The following is an 18,035-nucleotide window of genomic DNA, read 5'->3' as shown; positions in this document are numbered from 1 at the left end:
CTCTGGTCTTTTTTCCCCATAAGTTATATCGATGGAGAAAAGTAATTGAAGCTCTGAGTATAATTTCACATTTATACATAACCATTCTACTGTATATGATCTTTTCAAATACTCTCAAAAATCAGTCATAAGCTATTTTTAAATTTCTCCAATACAAGCTAATTCTGCTTTAACAGAACCTCAAGAATGAGATGAATTGGAATGAACATGTTAGCCTGAACTGTCAAACTCAGATTTCAAACTGGATTTCAACATCCTAAAAATTCATTGTGTTATCAGCTGATTCTTTGGCTGAAGCCATTACCACATATGACAGTTTGTAAAATTTGTTTTAACTAGTTCTATACAGTTCAAGGGTATGTGAATCAGAGAATTCAGACACGAAAGATAAAAATCTCTCTTTTGGTATGTACAATAGTAAGATATACCAGTCTCTCCTGTTCCTTGAGTAACAGGATGCTATGGGACATTACATTGCAGTGCGAGTTTACAGGATGCTCTGGATTTACCCTGGATATTTACTTAATGAATAGTGACAAACAAGTTCTAAATTCATACTCTTGTGCGTTAATCACCCCACCTAAGCAAGCCCCCAGTCGTTTCCAAACACCTCAACCATAGCAAAACAATTTATACCTACTCCATAAGAATGTCCTTTGCAAGAAACTGTAACAACTGCTTATGGCATAGACAGTGAGCTGTCAATTCAAATTTTACCGTATTGCACACTATGTTCTTCAGACACATCTTATATTTAAATTAAAGTTTCACTTCCAAAGCCTTCCGAAAATCTGTGACGCTGGAATCTGACTTGAAACCATGACAAATTTTCACATTGAAACTTATTTTATTTAAAAACTATTTTTCAAGCAATATGAATAAACACAAAGGGCTATTACCATACTGTCTCCAATCCACAGCTGGAGGCAAATTCAGCCACAGAATCAAGTTATTGAGTTCATTTAAGTAGGATGGCAGTGAATGGAAACCCTTTTGGTTGTACCATACCTGGAAGAGAGAATGGAAATTGTGAATCAAAAATGGGTTGAATCCAAACATTGATCTGAAAACTCCCATATTTTAAAGAATTGCATAAAGATATTAAAGATGAATTCTCCTTTTAAGACACACACTTTTAGAAGAAGAAGGTGATCTAGGTGGAACAGATTTAGATTAGATACAAAGAAGAAATTTTTTACTCAGAGGGTGGTGAAGCACTGGCACAAGCTTCCCAGAGAAGCTGTAGATGCCCCATCCCTGTAAATGTTTAAGGCCAGGTTGGATGGGGCTTTGAGAAACCTAGTCTAGTGGGAGATGTCTCTGTCCATGACAGGTGGGTTGGAATTAGATGATCTTTAAGGTCCTTTCCGACCCAAACCATTCTGTGATTCTGTGATTTAATTTGTACATTTCTTTCAATGGAATCTAGCAGGGCAGAAAGTTGTCTTAATTATTAAACTACGATTCTCCATGTTAATGAAAAAGTCCTTTCCTTTATGCACATTTGGTCAAACAAATAATAGAGGAAAAACAATGTGAAAATAATATTGGCCAATTTAATTGGAAAAAAAGAAAGATGGAAAAACCTGTTACAAGTGAAGAATATTGATTGTTGAAAATGCAAAGAGACTTATCAAAGTAATACCTGCAAGTGACATATAGCATAAAATATCAAAGAAAGAGAATGTGTCCTAGAAAATTGTGAACGGAAAAAACAAGGAGACACTGCTTACACAGTGAAAGTATGAAACTATGCCATGAAGGACAAAGCCATGTCTCCATCTTCAACAAGCAATTGGTTTCAACATGGTTTCTTGAGTAAGGAGGAAAGGGAAGACAGATAAACTTTAAAGCAGACAACACAAGCCTTTGAGGAGCACAGGGAAGCATTTCTGCTGTAACATACACTTTATCCTCTAATTATGCAGAATTGCCCCAATTTAATTTATGTTTCCAAAATCCACACTTTCAGACCTGAGGTCTTCATGTGCTAGAATCAGTGCTGAAAGCCTGGTTATGTCCCCAAACTGAATATACTGAAGTATTAGTTTTGCTTTCCTGTTAGAATTCAATTCTATTTCTGTGCCTCCCTAACTGTAAAGCAAAGAGCCTTTGACCCTACATTATCCATACTGAAAAACAGGTCAAAGAAAAAAAGGTATGTTTTCAGTTTTGATGACATTTCAAATCACCTTTGATTACTATCCACTCCCTCACTGCACAGCAATCTTTCATCTCCCTTTTTTATTTACGCTGTTGAAAAATTCTTAACCTTTTCCTATTTGCTATCAGCTATATGCTAATGTGCATTTTGGCCATCTTGAGTTGATGCTGGGCAATTTTCACTTTGTGTCTGGACTCTGAATCATATAACAAAGTATATGTTTGTTGTTTTGTTTTTTAAATATAAGTTCTTGCCTTAACACCATTCTTCTAAGACTTAGTTTTCCTAAATGCTTTCTGAAATTACCATCTATACAGTTACATATTGAAAACTTCCTTGAATAATGTTTTCTCATCACTTAGATGCTGTTCTGATGTAGTCCTTTTCCATATATATATATCAGCCTCAGTACTGGTATAATATTCCAAATGTGTTTTTGTTCTTTGTTTATTGTTTTTAATTTACTTGCAGATAATACTTTTTTTTTTAATTTGTAGAATCAACCTACAATCCTTACTTAGACACAACATTCCAGACTTTGCTTTTCCTGCCATGTTCTTTTCCATGCTTCCCCGTGCAAGTTGTCTAATATTCGGTTCTATTTCTATTTCCTAATTGTTCTTCTCTTCAGATTTATTTTCCTGACTACCTATTTGCTCAGATGTCTACATCACACTCTGTTGTGAGGCAAGGTCTGAAATACATTAATCATCCCATTCAGTTCCCTCCCACCTTCCCTATATCATGCTTTCACACAGCAATCTGAGCTCCACTGTCACTTCTCCTGTGCCTCTCACTCTTGAATCTTCTCTGCCATAAGCTCTGTTCAGCATTATTTCACAAATGAGCAACTTTGGTCAAGTACCACTACTCTTTCTTGCAGTAGCTTTCACATTTTCTACTCTGTTCTTTACGAGACATTCACAGCTGCTTCAAATCTCATCAGCATTTTATGTCCCCACATTTAGAGGGACAAAAAAAATCCTAAATTGTTTACTCCTTTGCAAACTTGTACGCAACACCTTTGTTCTCCTCCAGTTCAATGCCCACAGAACTGCACAGACTAGGTCTCCCATTCTTTAATCAAAACAGAACTCCTTAAAGAGATGAACTGAAATAAAACCTAAGTGTACTGGGCAAATGAGCAGATTCTTCCACTGCTGAATCTCCTGTGCAAATACAAACCAGGCCAAAAAACAAACATATGATCAAGGGTAAATGGTCTTTTTCACATACTGATTTCTTATTGTATCTTATTTAAAAAAAAATGTGCAGAATATAAATTTATAAATATGTTATGAAAATCCACTAAAATTGCGCTGATGGTATTGAAAAAAGTCAATTAAGAAAACAATAAAGCAAAAATCCGATGACACGTCCTCATTTAATTGAAGCAGTGCGAAGGTCTCAAGCATCCACAGAATACCTTAGAACTATAATAATGTGACCAATATTCAAACAAAAATACAAAAAAAAAAATCCATAATAGAGCATTGTGTGTGTGAAATGTATACATTTCAATATCCCACATAGTAATTAGAATTCTTCATTCAAGATGCATTATTTAACTGAATCAAACTACCAGGAAATAACCAAATTAAAACTGGTTATTTAATTGTTTATAATCTGGCAACAAGCAAAAGGAATAGTGTCTGAGGTTGCTCTCAGAAGATATGTTTAAGTTTTTGTTTTTGTTTTGTTTTGTTTTTCCTAAAGCCTTATGCTTTATTCTAAATTGATAGCAAAGCTAAAATATAAAAAAGGAAAAATATTATTTCAAGCTGAAATATACTTCATCTTTCTTGTGCATCTCACAGGTAATTATTTACAAATGGCAGGAAAGAGATCAGTATTGGAAAAAAAATATAGAATGAGACAATTAATTTTGATTTTTATGATTTTATCATCTATCCATGACTGATAAAATTTGTTCCTAGGAAAAAATACTGTCCATCTCTACATTAAAAATAAATTCTGCAAAGACATGTTTCCCATTACTACATACCATCTTTATCTACCTTTAACATTCCAGAATTATGTTAGACTAATCTTTTGACCTACCTGTGGCCTATCAAGGAAAAAGGATGAGGAGGAGCAGAGAAATTGCTAATACCAGACAATGGGTATTAAAGTGGAGAGATATTTTTTTTCAAGTGAACTTTGTCTAGACACTTATACATGTACTATTACTAGGTAGTAAAGCCTCAAATCCCAAACTTTGAGACTGGAAAAATGCACACTTCAGAATGCCATTTGAATAGTATAAATTGTCTTTCAGGCCTATTTAAAATTCCTACATATTCTTCCTGTATTCAGTTATGTTACGTATAACAGCAACTTTGTCCACAACTACCAAAATAAATGAAGGAATATACAGTCAGGGAAGAACAAACAAACAAACGAACAAAAAAGTTAAGGAGCAGTTGTGCTCCATGCAGCAATGTCCATCAATGAATGTTCATTGTCAATGGTTTTAATCAGCCAAACCTGGCATATTCTTTCTCATGTGTGAACACATAACTTTCTCTGTATGTACAATGCATATGCAGCACAGTAAAGTAGAAGACTGTTTCAGTATTTGAATAATTGTTTTATTTGAACTGGGAAAAAATGTCTGTTGGACTGGAGAATAACATATAAGGATTCAGACATTTTCTAAAATGAAATTAATTGTACAGTAAGTCAAATGCAAATTTCTCATTTTACTTCATACAAGACTATGTAAATGGTACATTCACTGTCTCATGAACAAGCCTGAAAGGTCAAAGTAAAAGTCTGGTCATTAATTACTAAAAGGTTAATGCAATAATTTGACATTGCATTAGTTGAGAGCCACTTCCAGGAGGTATTTTAGATAACACAGTGCCCTTTATAAATCTACTCCACTATTTTCTTTGGCTCTGAAATATGAAGCTTACTCACTAGCAATATAACTATAATTTATCCTTGTGCTGATGACAGGTGGAGCTCTATGCCAAAGATATTAAAAAATAAATAAATAAATAAAAATAAAAAACACAGCATAGGCATGTCAAAACAAAAGTCTAAAATTATTAAAGACATAGGACAAAAACAGCAAAAATAGCAGTCAGAAAAACACATCTTACTGCAATCCTCTAGGACTTCAAGTTCCTAATAAAGGATCAGTGGAACTGGATTTCAAACCTATGAGAAATCTGGAGGTAGAACGGGATTACAAATGACCTAAATGAAAATATATATAAGACAAGGTGTGGATATGAGAAAGAGATTGCTATTCAAAACTACGAGGAAAAAGCATTGTAAACAGTCAACAATATTGCAAAATGAAATGTGAAATTATGTTGGCAAGGGAGAATATCTGCATCTTGTTTTAACTACAGTTTGCCCCAAAAGGGATTTGGTATAGAGCTTAATTATACTGTTGTTTCTCTTATTCATTTGAAAGAGCAAATAAAATCTAGTGTCTATAAAATAATATAAAGGAAGAAGCACCTTTCTTTCATATTCTAATTTGAAATGCTAAAGGTCAAGCTTCACAGTTTCCTCTGGCAATAAATGTGTTTTGCTTGGATACAGAAATAGAGGCCTCTCACTGAGATTCTTCATAATCTCCTCACAAACTATTAATGGTCTCATTAATAGTTTGAGTAGACCTCATTAATGGTCTACATTTGAATGGACCTCAAAAAAAAGCTTTCAAAACATTCCCTATGGAAAAAAAATAAAAAAATAAAATAAAATAAAAAATGCTTTGCACTGATAATTCCCTTTTAGCTTCCTGGCTCTTGGGAGAAATTCCAGACAGGAAACAATGGCTACGTGTAGCATTGCAAGACAGAATGATCCACTGTCAGAAGAGATTCATAACTCACAATCTGACCAATTTCAGCAAGGTGCAAGTTTCCCTGGGATAAAAAGCTGCTCATATTTGAAAAAAAGAATTATAAATGCAAGGTAGTACACTTGTCATGCAGAAGTAATATTCCCAGAAACTATATCTTGATTTTTGAGGATTTTTCATCTTAAGGATAAGAGGGGAAAAAAATAAGGAAAGAAATGTAGTGAAGAAAAATATTTATTTCAGAAACAAAACAAGCATCAGTAACAATTAATTTCTGAGAAGTTCAATGGACATTCTTCAATTCTGACATTAAGTTTTTGTAGAACACAAACAAATAAAGAAATTTGAACTACCTAAAAAAAAATGTAAAGGTGAGCTCAGACAGACTTTGAAAGAGGTTCACAAGAAAACAACAGAAACTGTATCATTCAACTCTTTTTTTTTTTTTTTTTTTCAGAACACAAGGGAATATTTATATAATTATGAAAAGAGAAATGGACTATACTAGTCAGAGAGTTTTTCTCCCAATTTTTAAAGGCAAGGATTTCATATAATCATTTATTATTTACTAATTGCAATGAAGTCTGGAGACTGAAGAGGTAATACATACACAGACATGCAACCCTTACCTTAGCCAGAGGCTTAGACTTGATCTTATTCAATTTTTGTTCTTGAAATGCAGAGACTTTCCTCCCTCCAAAAGACCAACCACCATATCTGTTAATAGACAATAAGGTAACAGCACGCCTTAAGCTCTGTCTTCTTTAGCAATCTTTTCTTGCAATGATAAAGTGGAAATATCTATATTAACACTATATTTGTCAACTGAACTCATTGCATGGCAAGAGCCTGGAAGCAATTGTCATGCAGCTGCTGGAGAAAGCTCTGAGAAGTCACCATGGAGGGGACTTAGCCTGGCAGTACACCTTAGTAACATCCAATAAAGGCAACTGCCCTTTACACTCCCAGTAACACAGACATGTGATTTGGATTAGGAAGGACTGTGGCTTTGTTTTTGTTTGTTTGTTTGTTTTGTTGTTGGTGGTTTTGCTTGTTTTTATATACATAAGGGATAAACCACACAGACATTTTAGGGTTACCTTGCTTTGTTGGAAGACCTCACTAAATATTCTTCCACAAGTAACCCTGACAGATTATACAGAATATATCCTTTCTTATTCTTCACATAGCGAACAGAGGTGTTGAAACTTGGACACATCTGGAAAACAGCATAACAAAATATTTAATACATAAAATAAGTACATGCCTCCTTAAAAATCAGTGGCACGACATTTAGCCATTTTTTAAAAAATTTGCACACAGTTTTTACAGCATTGCTTGTCAACTGGATTTGCCTCTTTCAGCTTTGATAACTTTTCAATAAATTACATGTGGTTTTATGTTTATAAGGCATCTCAAATAATTGTAGCTGTCACCTACACGTGAGAACCACCTTTGATTTCACTTGCAACCCTATAAGTTATTTTTGAAAACGTTAAAACTTAAAAATAAGTTTAGAAAGGTTTATAGCAATGAAAAAGACTTCTATTCAATTCTTGTTCCTGAAAATAAAAAAAAAAAAGGCATTACATGAATCTGGATGAAAACAAAACTTTGATTCATGTACTATGCTTCTAAAAGTTTCATTGAGGGACTGCAGTAGAGAAAAAGGGAGATGTTTTCTAGCAATTCAGTGGGACATTCTCACAACCAAAGAAGAAGATGTATTATGATAAGATACCTGGGAAACCTCATTAAGTATATAATGAGGTTTTATAACCTTTTTTTTTTTTTTTTTTTTTTTTACAAAACCTGAAAATTTGTAATTTTCATTTGACATCTCAACCATCCACAAGCTAAAATTCACTCTTTAGTGAAGACATTCTGGTTTACCATAGCTCATAAATAAAATTTTTGTTTCAATTGTCAAGTGACTTCTCTCCTTTGAACTTCCACAGTTAATGGGCCTCTCACTGAGCTTGAGTTTCCATTGCCACTTTATTTAAGCTTCTTGTATTCTAAGTATCTTTCTACCATATTAGAAGAAAACTTGTTCCTTGCCCAGAAAAAAAAAATAGTTGCCCCTTCCACATTTCCCAAAACTATATTGCTATATTTCAGATGCAGTTCTTACTGTAAATAACTTATCTCTTTCATAAAGATATAAATAGTCCCACCCAGGCAAATAAATTAGACAATTCAGACTCAGCTTCATATTCCCGTTTATTACTCACTCTAAGAATCAACCTAAGCTGGAAAACTCACCAGTCAAGGAGGTCAGAAATTCATTATATTTTTCAAAATCCATTCTTTCCTGAAGAACTGTTTTATTTTCAGATATACAGTCCAATGCAAAAGTAAACTCTAACAATTAAATCTTAGTCAGATCTACAGATTCCCTGGTAGCTTGCCCTTTCCCTTCAGGAGTAGGTAGTCTACCACGTAATCAAGTTTTATCTTTGTTTTATCTGACTATTTTTTTAAGCAATGTCCTATACCAGGTTTAAAGTTCCATCTGCTGGAAAGAGTTCAGCTGTCTTTGATTCCTTTTAGTTCAGGTCAATCTATAGCCTTCTCTAGTATGTATATAGACATGCACACACACACATACATATATGCAACAAAAGCATGCTTGCAACCTCTTTCCCTGAAGACTTCAAAATATGTAGGCCAAGCATTAAATGAAACAAAGAAATAACTCATCAGAAAAAAAAGCCAGTGTGCTGAGGGTTTACTTCCTCATCTCTTTCTCTACCTCTTCAAAAAGAATAGTCAAAGTATTATACATGTATAACACACACACATTTTTACATAAATACATGCACACACTTATACATGGACATACCTCCTGTTCAGACACACATCTACATGAATCCTGGGGTAAAGAAGATTCCATCTGCCAACATGAATTATTTTTTCTAATGGGAATAAACATAATGATAGACACAGCCATTATGAGAAAAGCATATATGACTCTACAGAAGAAATCCACAGAGTAACAAATATATCCGTAATCTTCAGCAAGTTCTTAGTATTTTATCACAGTGGCAACTGTGTCTGAAGGTATATCAATTTTGCTCATTTGAGTCAAGGTGGATTCACAACAAATATTTACATGAGTACAGCAACAAATGAGCTACATGCTTTGTGTTTGCATCAGTAAGTTAACTAAAGCATGGTAGCCATTTTGTACTCCTGACTTTTGACACCTGGAATTCTTCTTACCATTGTAATTAGTGTCTAACCTACATTCACATGGACAACAGACTTGATCAAAATCCTCCTGAAATAAATGGTAAAGCTGTCACTAAATTCTAAGGGATTAGAATCAGACCTTTAACAATGAAGCCTACTTACATATTCTACTTAGATACTAGCTCCTTCATCAAAGAGGATTTGACATTAACCTCACACTGCCAATAAAAGCCTAAGACAGTCCACATTACACAGCAAAATATATTGAATTTACCACTTTTTTACAACATTTGTTTTTATCTAGTATTTTACCTTTTTTTTTTTTTTTTTTTTTTTTTAATATATGCATTCAGCGAAATTTGTTCTTAGTCTCAATTTAAGGCTAATTAATTTCTACTGTTACATTTCATGGAAAACATGCTAGATTTATTGATTTCTTCACTACTGTCATAGTCTCCATTTCAAATTAGCAGCAAGTGTTAAATCAGTATAGAGCATTTTGAAGTAGTTACATCAGTAGTTACCCTTGGTTAGAATGTATGCAAGTATGGTCCCAGTCAAAGAAATATCTCAGTAGAATCTGAGAAAGGTTTCCTAGGTAATCATCTTCAGTGCTGTTCAAAGTGGGCCACAGCATCGGTGGGTGGAAAGGAGAAAGAAACACAAACGTTACAATGTCTAGTTCTATTAACTTTAAGCCTCATGATTGTACATGTTTACCAAGAAATTAAAGAACTATCAAATCCATGCATAGGAAACATACCAAAACAACAAAATGACCTCATTTCAAAAACTGCTTGTGAACATGTAAAGAAACCTCAATACAAACATGCATTCCTAACAGCACATTTTAGGTGATCTATGTTTCATTTATAAATTTAAACATCACCACATTATCTTTCTGAAGATATCTGGATATTTGTCCAGTAGATAAAATAATCTGTGTGACATCAGTCACTTGCTGAGGCAATCGGCTCCGGGGCAGACGCGTTCTGCAACGGAGTGGGGGATCGGACAGGCAGGACTAAATTTTCTGGCACTGAGCCCACTCGAGGGAGCCGCCAGGACCCGGCAGCCCTCGTGAGGGAGGTGAAAGAGGTGAGAAGGAGGCATAGGTGGAGCCAGCAGCGCCCCCTCCCCGGCCGTTCATAAGATGCCCCTAGGAAGCGCGGTGAACAGGATGGGCAAACAGGGCGTGGCGCATCAGAAGGGAGTGGCACAGCAGTTCGCGCAGGCAGGGCAAGCAGGAAGGGCAGAGTGCTCCCCCCCTGCCCATATGAACACCTCCTCTAATGGTGGTCTGCCGCTAGCTCAGCTGCAATGGTGTACACCAGGCACAGTGCGCTCTCCAGGAAGTCTGTACACACCCAGACCGACTGCCCACTCAAAACTGTGGCAGTTCAGGTCTCCGGGTGCAGGGAGTGCCTGAGCCTGTTGCTACTACCTGCGGGGGCCAGAGAGACTGTGTGCGTGAGGTGCGAGCAGGTGGACAACCTGGTCTGCCTGGTGGCAGAACTCAAGGAGGAGGTGGAGAGGTTGAGGCATATCAGGGAGTGCGAGCGGGAGATGGACTTGTGGAGCAACTCCCTGCGTGGCCTGAAGAACAGGCACCGGGGTAAGACACCCCAAATGGGGGTGGACCCCCTGCCCTGTTGCTGTCAGGCAGAGGCAGGGGACCTAGGAGTTGAGGAGGAATGGAGACAGGTCCCTGCTCAACATCGCAGGCGAAGCCACCCCCCTACCAGGTCCACCTTCCCAGGTGTCCTTACACAACAGGTTTGAGGCCCTGGAGCTTGAGAGACCGGCAGCTGAGAAGGAGGTAGAAAGTCTACCCAGGAGGATGCCTAGGGCGAGGAAGTCAACTCCACACCTCAGGACTGCCTCCACCAGGACAGAAAGAAGGGTGATGGTTGTAGGCGACTCCCTTCTCAGGGGAACAGAGGGACATATTTGTTGGCCTGACCCTACCCGTAGGGAAGTCTGCTGCCTCCCTGGTGCCATGGTCAGGGGCACATTGCCAGAAAGCTTCCCAACCTGGTTCGCCCCTCTGACTATTGTCCTCTTTTAATAGTCCAGGCTGGCAGTGATGACATTGAAGAGAGAAGCCTGAAGACCATCAAATGGGACTTTAGGGGAGTGGGATGGTTAGTGGATGGAGCAGGAGTACAGGTGGTGTTTTTGTCCATCCCTACAGTGGCAAGGAGGGGTACAGAGATGACACGGAAAGCCCACCTGATAAACACGTGGCTCAGAGGCTGGAGCCAGCACAGGAATTTTGCTTTTTTTGACCATGGGGCGCTTTACTCGGCACCCGGCCTGATGGCTGCAGATGGGTCCATATCTCTAAGGGGAAAATGGATCCTGGGCCAGGAGCTGGCAGGGCTCATTGAGAGGGCTTTAAACTAGGTGAGAAGGGGGACAGGGCTGACACAAGGCTTGTTAGAGCTGTGCCAGGGTAACAATGGCAAGGCAAGGAGAAAAGGCAATGGCCCAACTGAAGTGCATCTACACTAATGCACGCAGCATGGGTAACAAACAGGAGGAGCTGGAAGCCATCGTGCGGCAGGCAGGCTACGACTTGGTTGCCATCACGGAAACATGGTGGGACAACTTTCATGACTGGAGTGCTGCAATGTCTGGCTATAGGCTCTTCAGAAGGGACAGGCAGCATGGAAGGGGTGGTGGTGTGGCTCTCAGAGAGAGTTTTGATGTCACAGAACTTGAGGCTGGGAATGATAAGGTTGAGTCCCTATGGGTTAGGATCAGCGGGAAGGCCAACAAGGGAAGCATCCAGGTGGGGGGCTCTTAGAGACTACCGAACCAGGATGAGGAGACTCATGAGGAGTTCTACAGGCAGCTGACAAAAGTTGTGAAATCATCAGTGCTTGTTCTTGTGGGGGACTTCAACTTCCCAGATATATCCTGGAAGCACAACACAGCCCAGAGAAAGCAGTCTAGGAGGTTTCTGGAGAGCGCTGAAGATACCTTCCTGACACAGCTAGTTAGTGAGCCTACCAGGGGAGGTGCCCCGCTAGACCTCTTCACAAACAGAGAAGGACTAGTGGGAGATGTGGTGGTTGGAAACTGTCTTGGTCAGAGTGACCATGAAAGAGTCCTTGGTAGTGACCATGGTAGAGTTCCTTGGAGAAGCCAGGAAGGGGACCAGTAAAACCGCTGTATTGGACTTCTGGAGGGCTGACTTTGAGCTGTTCAGGACACTGGTTGGTAGAGTCCCTTGGGAGGTGGTTCTGAAGGGCAGAGGAGTCCAGGAAGGCTGGGCGCTCTTCAAGAAGGAAATCTTAATGGCGCAGGAGCGGTCTGAACCCATGTGCCCAAAAACGAGCCAGCGGGGAAGAAGACTGGCCTGGCTGAACAGAGAATTGTGGCTTGAGCTTAGCAGGAAAAAGAGGGTTTACAGTCTTTGGAAAAGAGGGCAGGACACTTGGGAGGACTATAAGGATGTTGTAAGGCTGTGCAGGGACAAAATTAGAAAGGCCAAAGCTCATCTGGAGCTCAATCTGGCTACTGCCATCAAAGACAACAAAAAATGTTTTTACAAATACATTAATGCAAAACGGAGGACTAAGAAGAATCTCCAGCTTTTACTGGATGCAGGGGGGAACTTAGTTACGAAAGATGAAGAAAAGGTGGAGGTACTTAATGCCTTCTTTGCCTCAGTCTTTAGTGGCAAAACCAGTTGCTCTCTGGATACCCAGTACCCTGAGCTGGTGGAAGGGGATGGGGAGCAGAATGTGGCCCTCACTATCCATGAAGAAATGGTTGGCAACCTGCTACGGCACTTGGATGTATGCAAGTCGATGGGGCCGGATGGGATCCACCCGAGGATACTGAGAGAACTGGTGGAGGAGCTGGCCAAGCTGCATCATTTATCAGCAGTCCTGGCTATCGGGGGAGGTCCCAGTTGACTGGCTGCTAGCAAATGTAACGCCCATCTAGAAGAAGGGCCAGAGGGCAGACCCGGAAAACTATAGGCCTGTCAGTTTGACCTCAGTGCCAGGGAAGCTCATGGAGCAGATTATCTTGAGTGTCATCACGCGGCATTTGCAGGGCAACCAGGTGATCAGGTCCAGTCAGCATGGGTTTATGAAAGGCAGGTCCTGCTTGACAAACCTGATCTCCTTCTATGACAAAGTGACTCGCTTGGTGGATGAGGAAAAGGCTGTAGATGTGGTCTACCTTGACTTCAGAAAGGCTTTTGACACTGTTTCCCACAGCATTCTCCTCAAGAAACTGTCTGCTCATGGCTTGGACTGGCGTACGCTTCGTTGTGTTAAAAACAGGCTGGATAGCCAGGCCCAAAGAGTCGTGGTGAATGGAGTCAAGTCCAGTTGGAGGCCAGTCACTAGTGGCGTTCCCCAGGGCTCGGTTCTGGGTCTGGTCCTCTTTAATATCTTTATCGATGATCTGGATGAGGGGATCGAGTGCCCCCTCAGTAAGTTCGCAGATGACACCAAGTTAGGTGCGTGTGTCGATCTGCTCGAGGGTAGGAAGGCTCTGCAGGAGGATCTGGATAGGCTGCACCAATGGGCCGAGGTCAACTGCATGAAGTTCAACAAGGCCAAGTGCCGGGTCCTGCACCTGGGGCGCAATAACCCCAAGCAGAGCTACAGGCTGAGAGATGAGTGGTTGGAAAGCTGCCAGGTGGAGAAGGACCTGGGAGTATAGGTGGATAGTCGGCTGAATATGAGCCAGCAGTGTGCTCAGGTGGCCAAGAAGGCCAACAGCATCCTGGCTTCAATAAGAAGCAGTGTGGCCAGCAGGTCTAGGAAAGTGATTGTTTCCCTGTACTCGGCTCTGGTGAGGCCGCACCTTGAGTAGCGTGTTCAGTTTTGGGCCCCTCGCTACAAGAAGGACATCAAGGTGCTCAAGTGAGTCCAGAGAAGGGCAACGAAGCTGGTGAAGGGTCTGGAGAACAAGTCCTGTGAGGAGCGGCTGAGGGAGCTGGGCTTGTTCAGCCTGGAGAAAAGGAGGCTCGGGGCGACCTTATCGCTCTTTATAAGTACATTAAAGGAGGCTGTAGAGAGGTGGGGGTTGGTCTATTCTCTCATGTGCCTGGTGACAGGACGAGGGGGAATGGGCTGAAGTTGGGCCAGGGGTGTTTTAGGTTGGATTTTAGGAAGAACTTCTTTACTGAAAGGGTTTTGAGGCATTGGAATAGGCTGCCAAGGGAAGTGGTTGAGTCACCATCCCTGGAGGTCTTTAAAAGATGTTTAGATGTTGAACTTAGCGATATGGTTTAGTGGAGGACTTGTTAGTGTTAGGTCAGAAGTTGGACTCGATGATCTTGAGGTCTCTTCCAACCTAGACAATTCTGTGATTCTGTGATATGCACTGAACACAGAATAATTCAGAGATGACATACAGGTACTGTAGACAAAAAAGTATAATACAAAATAGTCTAGTTGGTTTCAAAGCTTAATAAAAATAGAAAGTGGAGGTTCAGTTAGAAGGGCACCAGGCTTTCTCAGTGCTCTATGGCACTGTCAAAGCTGAGAAATTTTGAGAAAATTACTTCAGACCTAATCAACTTGAAGTTGAAGCAAGCAAATGCTTGTTTAAAAGCACTTAGGCATTTACATATAAATGGTCATAACTTGTATTGCTTGGATTACTTAACTATTACATAACTTGGATTGCCCAATCCATTCTGCTCCAAAATCTTTGTCCTTTCCTCCATTAAAACCTTTGCACAATGCTTTTCCATTTTTATTTGCCCCTCATAATAATCTATTAAAATGTGCTAAACAACTGGAACATAAACAGCTGTTGGGAAAAAAAAAAAAAAAAAAAAAAAAAAAAAAAAAAGTAACCTATTATAAGAAATATTCATTAAAATATGAGAACTCAAGGGTAAAGATCCTGGAACCCTCGATATTGATGAAGATTGATGAGCCCCTTACCTAAAGAAGGATTCTGCATTCTTGTAAAGTCTTGGTGTCAGCTTGAGAGAAGGATAATCAATAGCCAGCGGCTTCACACTAAACAAGGCCATTGCCAGTGCAACAAAGACGACAGGCAGCAGTACATTTGACAGACTTCCTCTCCAGTCTCGTCTGGCGTGGTGAAACCTCTTCATCAGAATGGCAACTATTTGTGCAAGAACAAGACTGGCTCCACATACACGTGAGGCCCCTGTAAGTGAGATATCTGTGTGACAAAAACAAAACAAAAAACAAACTTCTGACAAACAAGGAAAATCAAATTAACCTTGTTTGTATTGCATTTTCAAATACAGATCACAATGGCCTTTTTAACAGAAAAGCAAAACTATAAAATTTTAAAGTGTTCTTCTGGATGAAGCAGTATGAACCTCTCCCCACACACCATTATAAATAATTAGCTCAGCCTACAAAGGGAAAACAGATCTACAGCCAAGGTATCTTTGTAGCTACCTGTACGCAGCTAAAGGAGTACTAAATACCTATTGCCCAGGGGTCTTTGTCCAGGGGTACAACAATTTTTTGTGCATTGCCACTTTTGCCCCTAGATAAATGACTGGCAAACACGGCCTGTATTAGCACCAAGTTCGTGATCCACCCTGACGGAAATCAGTGGCAACTTTTCCACAGGATTTCAACATGACATCTTCAGAGTATATAACAGAGAATCATAGAAGCTAGAGAGGTGGATTCTTGTAAAAACATTCCCTTCATTCTTGTGCCCATAGAGGACTGCTAACAGTTATTAATGTGCTCATCAAAGCAATTTTCATAATCCCAGCTCATGGGCTGTCCCTCAAATTCCCATGGGAGTGTTTCCGCAGCTTATTAACATCTCACCAAACACACATTTCCCTGATATGCTCTACCTGAATTTCATTTTGTTGCTCTTTGTTAAATACTTTTGAGAAACACCAATCCCTTTGCCTCCATTTTAGATCCCAGTGCCTTTTAGGTATGTGAAGGGTATTACCACCACCTTCTGTGGCCTTACCAAACTGAACATACCTTCAGCCTCTTTTCCTCCTTAGAGAATAGCAGTCTCCTGTAGATTTATTACCACAAGTATTTGCACTGTAGCAAGACTAAAGAGACTGTTTATCATAGTGCTCAAAGACATACCATATTTTAGGATCCCTTGTGATTTGTCTCTTACTGCCTTCTGTTCTATGTACTGAGACAACTATAAACAGCATTTCTAAGTTACATTTTAACAACTGCTTCTATGAGAGCCTTCATATAACTTCAAATTAACTGCCCTTCACTTTGCACTGTTTCTTCTGGTTTACTAGAATTTTAATCCCAGACGACAGAGCTGTGGGATAAAAGAGGGGAGGAGATGGCAGAAAAGACAAGTTGGATTTCCAACAGAGTAGCCATTGAACAATGCAGCTCAAACTCTGTGCTCTGTAACAACCAGTATGTGGACTGTAAACTTACCATTTCTTATATTAAAAATTACATGTACTTTTTATGGAAGATTTTAATCATACATCAAGTAGACATGTTATGGCAAATGGCAGCTTCTAGGGTTTGGGCATACAGAAGAGGAGGAAGTCAAGTAGGACTTCATGGTGACATGGGATACCTCGTGAACTGCCCAACACAAAGACTTCTGGAAAAGATAAAGATCACATCCACCTTCAAGATAAGCAAAAAGGAGGATCCTGGTAAATAAATGCTGATCAGCCTCAGTCTCTGGGATGGTTACAGGTGAAATCCTCCAGGAAAACACACACAAGTTATGAAAATCAAGGTTCTTGGGAATACCCAGCAAGGCTTTACCAAGGTCAAATCCTGCCTGACCTGAGAGCTGCAAAGACAGGACATGTTTGGTGAATAAGGGATGATCAATGGACGATGTTTCCCTTGACTGAACATAGCCTGTGACATGGCCTCCCATAGCATCCTTAGAGCCAAAAGGGTGAGGAAGACTATAAGGACCACTGACCATACTGCTCTTCACCACACTATGGGCTGGAGTAGCAGTACTGCGTCCAGCCAAGGTACAGTTGGCTACTAATGCTGTCCATCAGAGTCAATGGTGGGGAAAACACTGGCTGACAGCTCTGGTTAGCAAAAGCATGTGTACACAGCAACACCAGGTGGGGGCCTCACTGTTTGAAGGTGCCTGTGGGGCTCGGCACTGGGATGAAGGACACCTTCCAGCAGGTTTGGTGGGCAGAGTCAGTTCAACAGCAGCACCCAGGGGCCCTAGTGGCACCAGGGAAAAAGGTCACTTCTCAGGGAAAAAAACAAAGAAGAAACAAGCAAATGATGCAGCACAGGAAACTCTAACACAATAAATATATGAGGGAAAAAAAAAAATTGCTATCATGGAGACCAACACATCTCAAAATCAGGCAGGACAAGACCCTGAATAACCGCTCTAACATGAGCTGCTTTGAGTAGGTGGTTGGACAAGATAATCCCCAAATGTTTCTTCAGACCTTAGTACCTTCTGTTTCATTTAGATTTCAATTACTTCTAAGTAATTAATTTTACTTTTATTTCTAGAAAATAAAACAGTAGTTATTATTTTAATTCTGCAACTGAATGGCTTTTTTTGTTTGGTTGTTTTTTTTCCTACAGATCCCTATAGAACAGAAATTCTGTCTGTAAGCAGTTCTAATCACAGCTGTATTTTACTAATTTGACAGCTGGTAGAAATGGCAGTTGGGATTTTGGTCCGTTATGGAGAAAAAAGCCACAAAATTCAGATCCTGGTCCAGTATTGAAATGCCCCACTCAAGAACAGTTACATTTGGGGGTTGGAACTTGGCTCTTCTATAATTTAGGTAGTAGCAGAAGACAATCTTAGTAAAAGAAGAAATTCTTTTTTAAGCAAACTTCTTATGAATGTATTAAGCTTTTTGAATTATTATAGTGAGAT

General features: G+C 39.7%; 1 protein-coding gene across 1 annotated transcript in view; it reads right to left on the bottom strand.

Moving 5' to 3' along the window:
* Positions 1–18,035, bottom strand: part of ABCA13 (ATP binding cassette subfamily A member 13) — a gene marked incomplete at its 5' end in the record, with an annotated part of 84,724 nt that overhangs the window by 62,918 nt on the left and 3,771 nt on the right. The window contains 5 exons of the mRNA XM_082755379.1: positions 900–1,008; positions 6,617–6,704; positions 7,088–7,206; positions 8,833–8,962; positions 15,104–15,350. Of these exons, the coding sequence (XP_082611505.1) occupies positions 900–1,008; positions 6,617–6,704; positions 7,088–7,206; positions 8,833–8,962; positions 15,104–15,350 (693 nt within the window). The remainder of the gene's footprint in view (positions 1–899; positions 1,009–6,616; positions 6,705–7,087; positions 7,207–8,832; positions 8,963–15,103; positions 15,351–18,035) is intronic.

This window comes from Aythya marila (genome assembly GCF_965140915.1).
Source record: "Aythya marila genome assembly, chromosome: 2".
NCBI lineage: Eukaryota > Metazoa > Chordata > Aves > Anseriformes > Anatidae > Aythya > Aythya marila.
The sequence above is the reverse complement of the archived record's forward strand: the minus strand, read 5'-3'. Positions and strand labels throughout refer to the sequence as shown.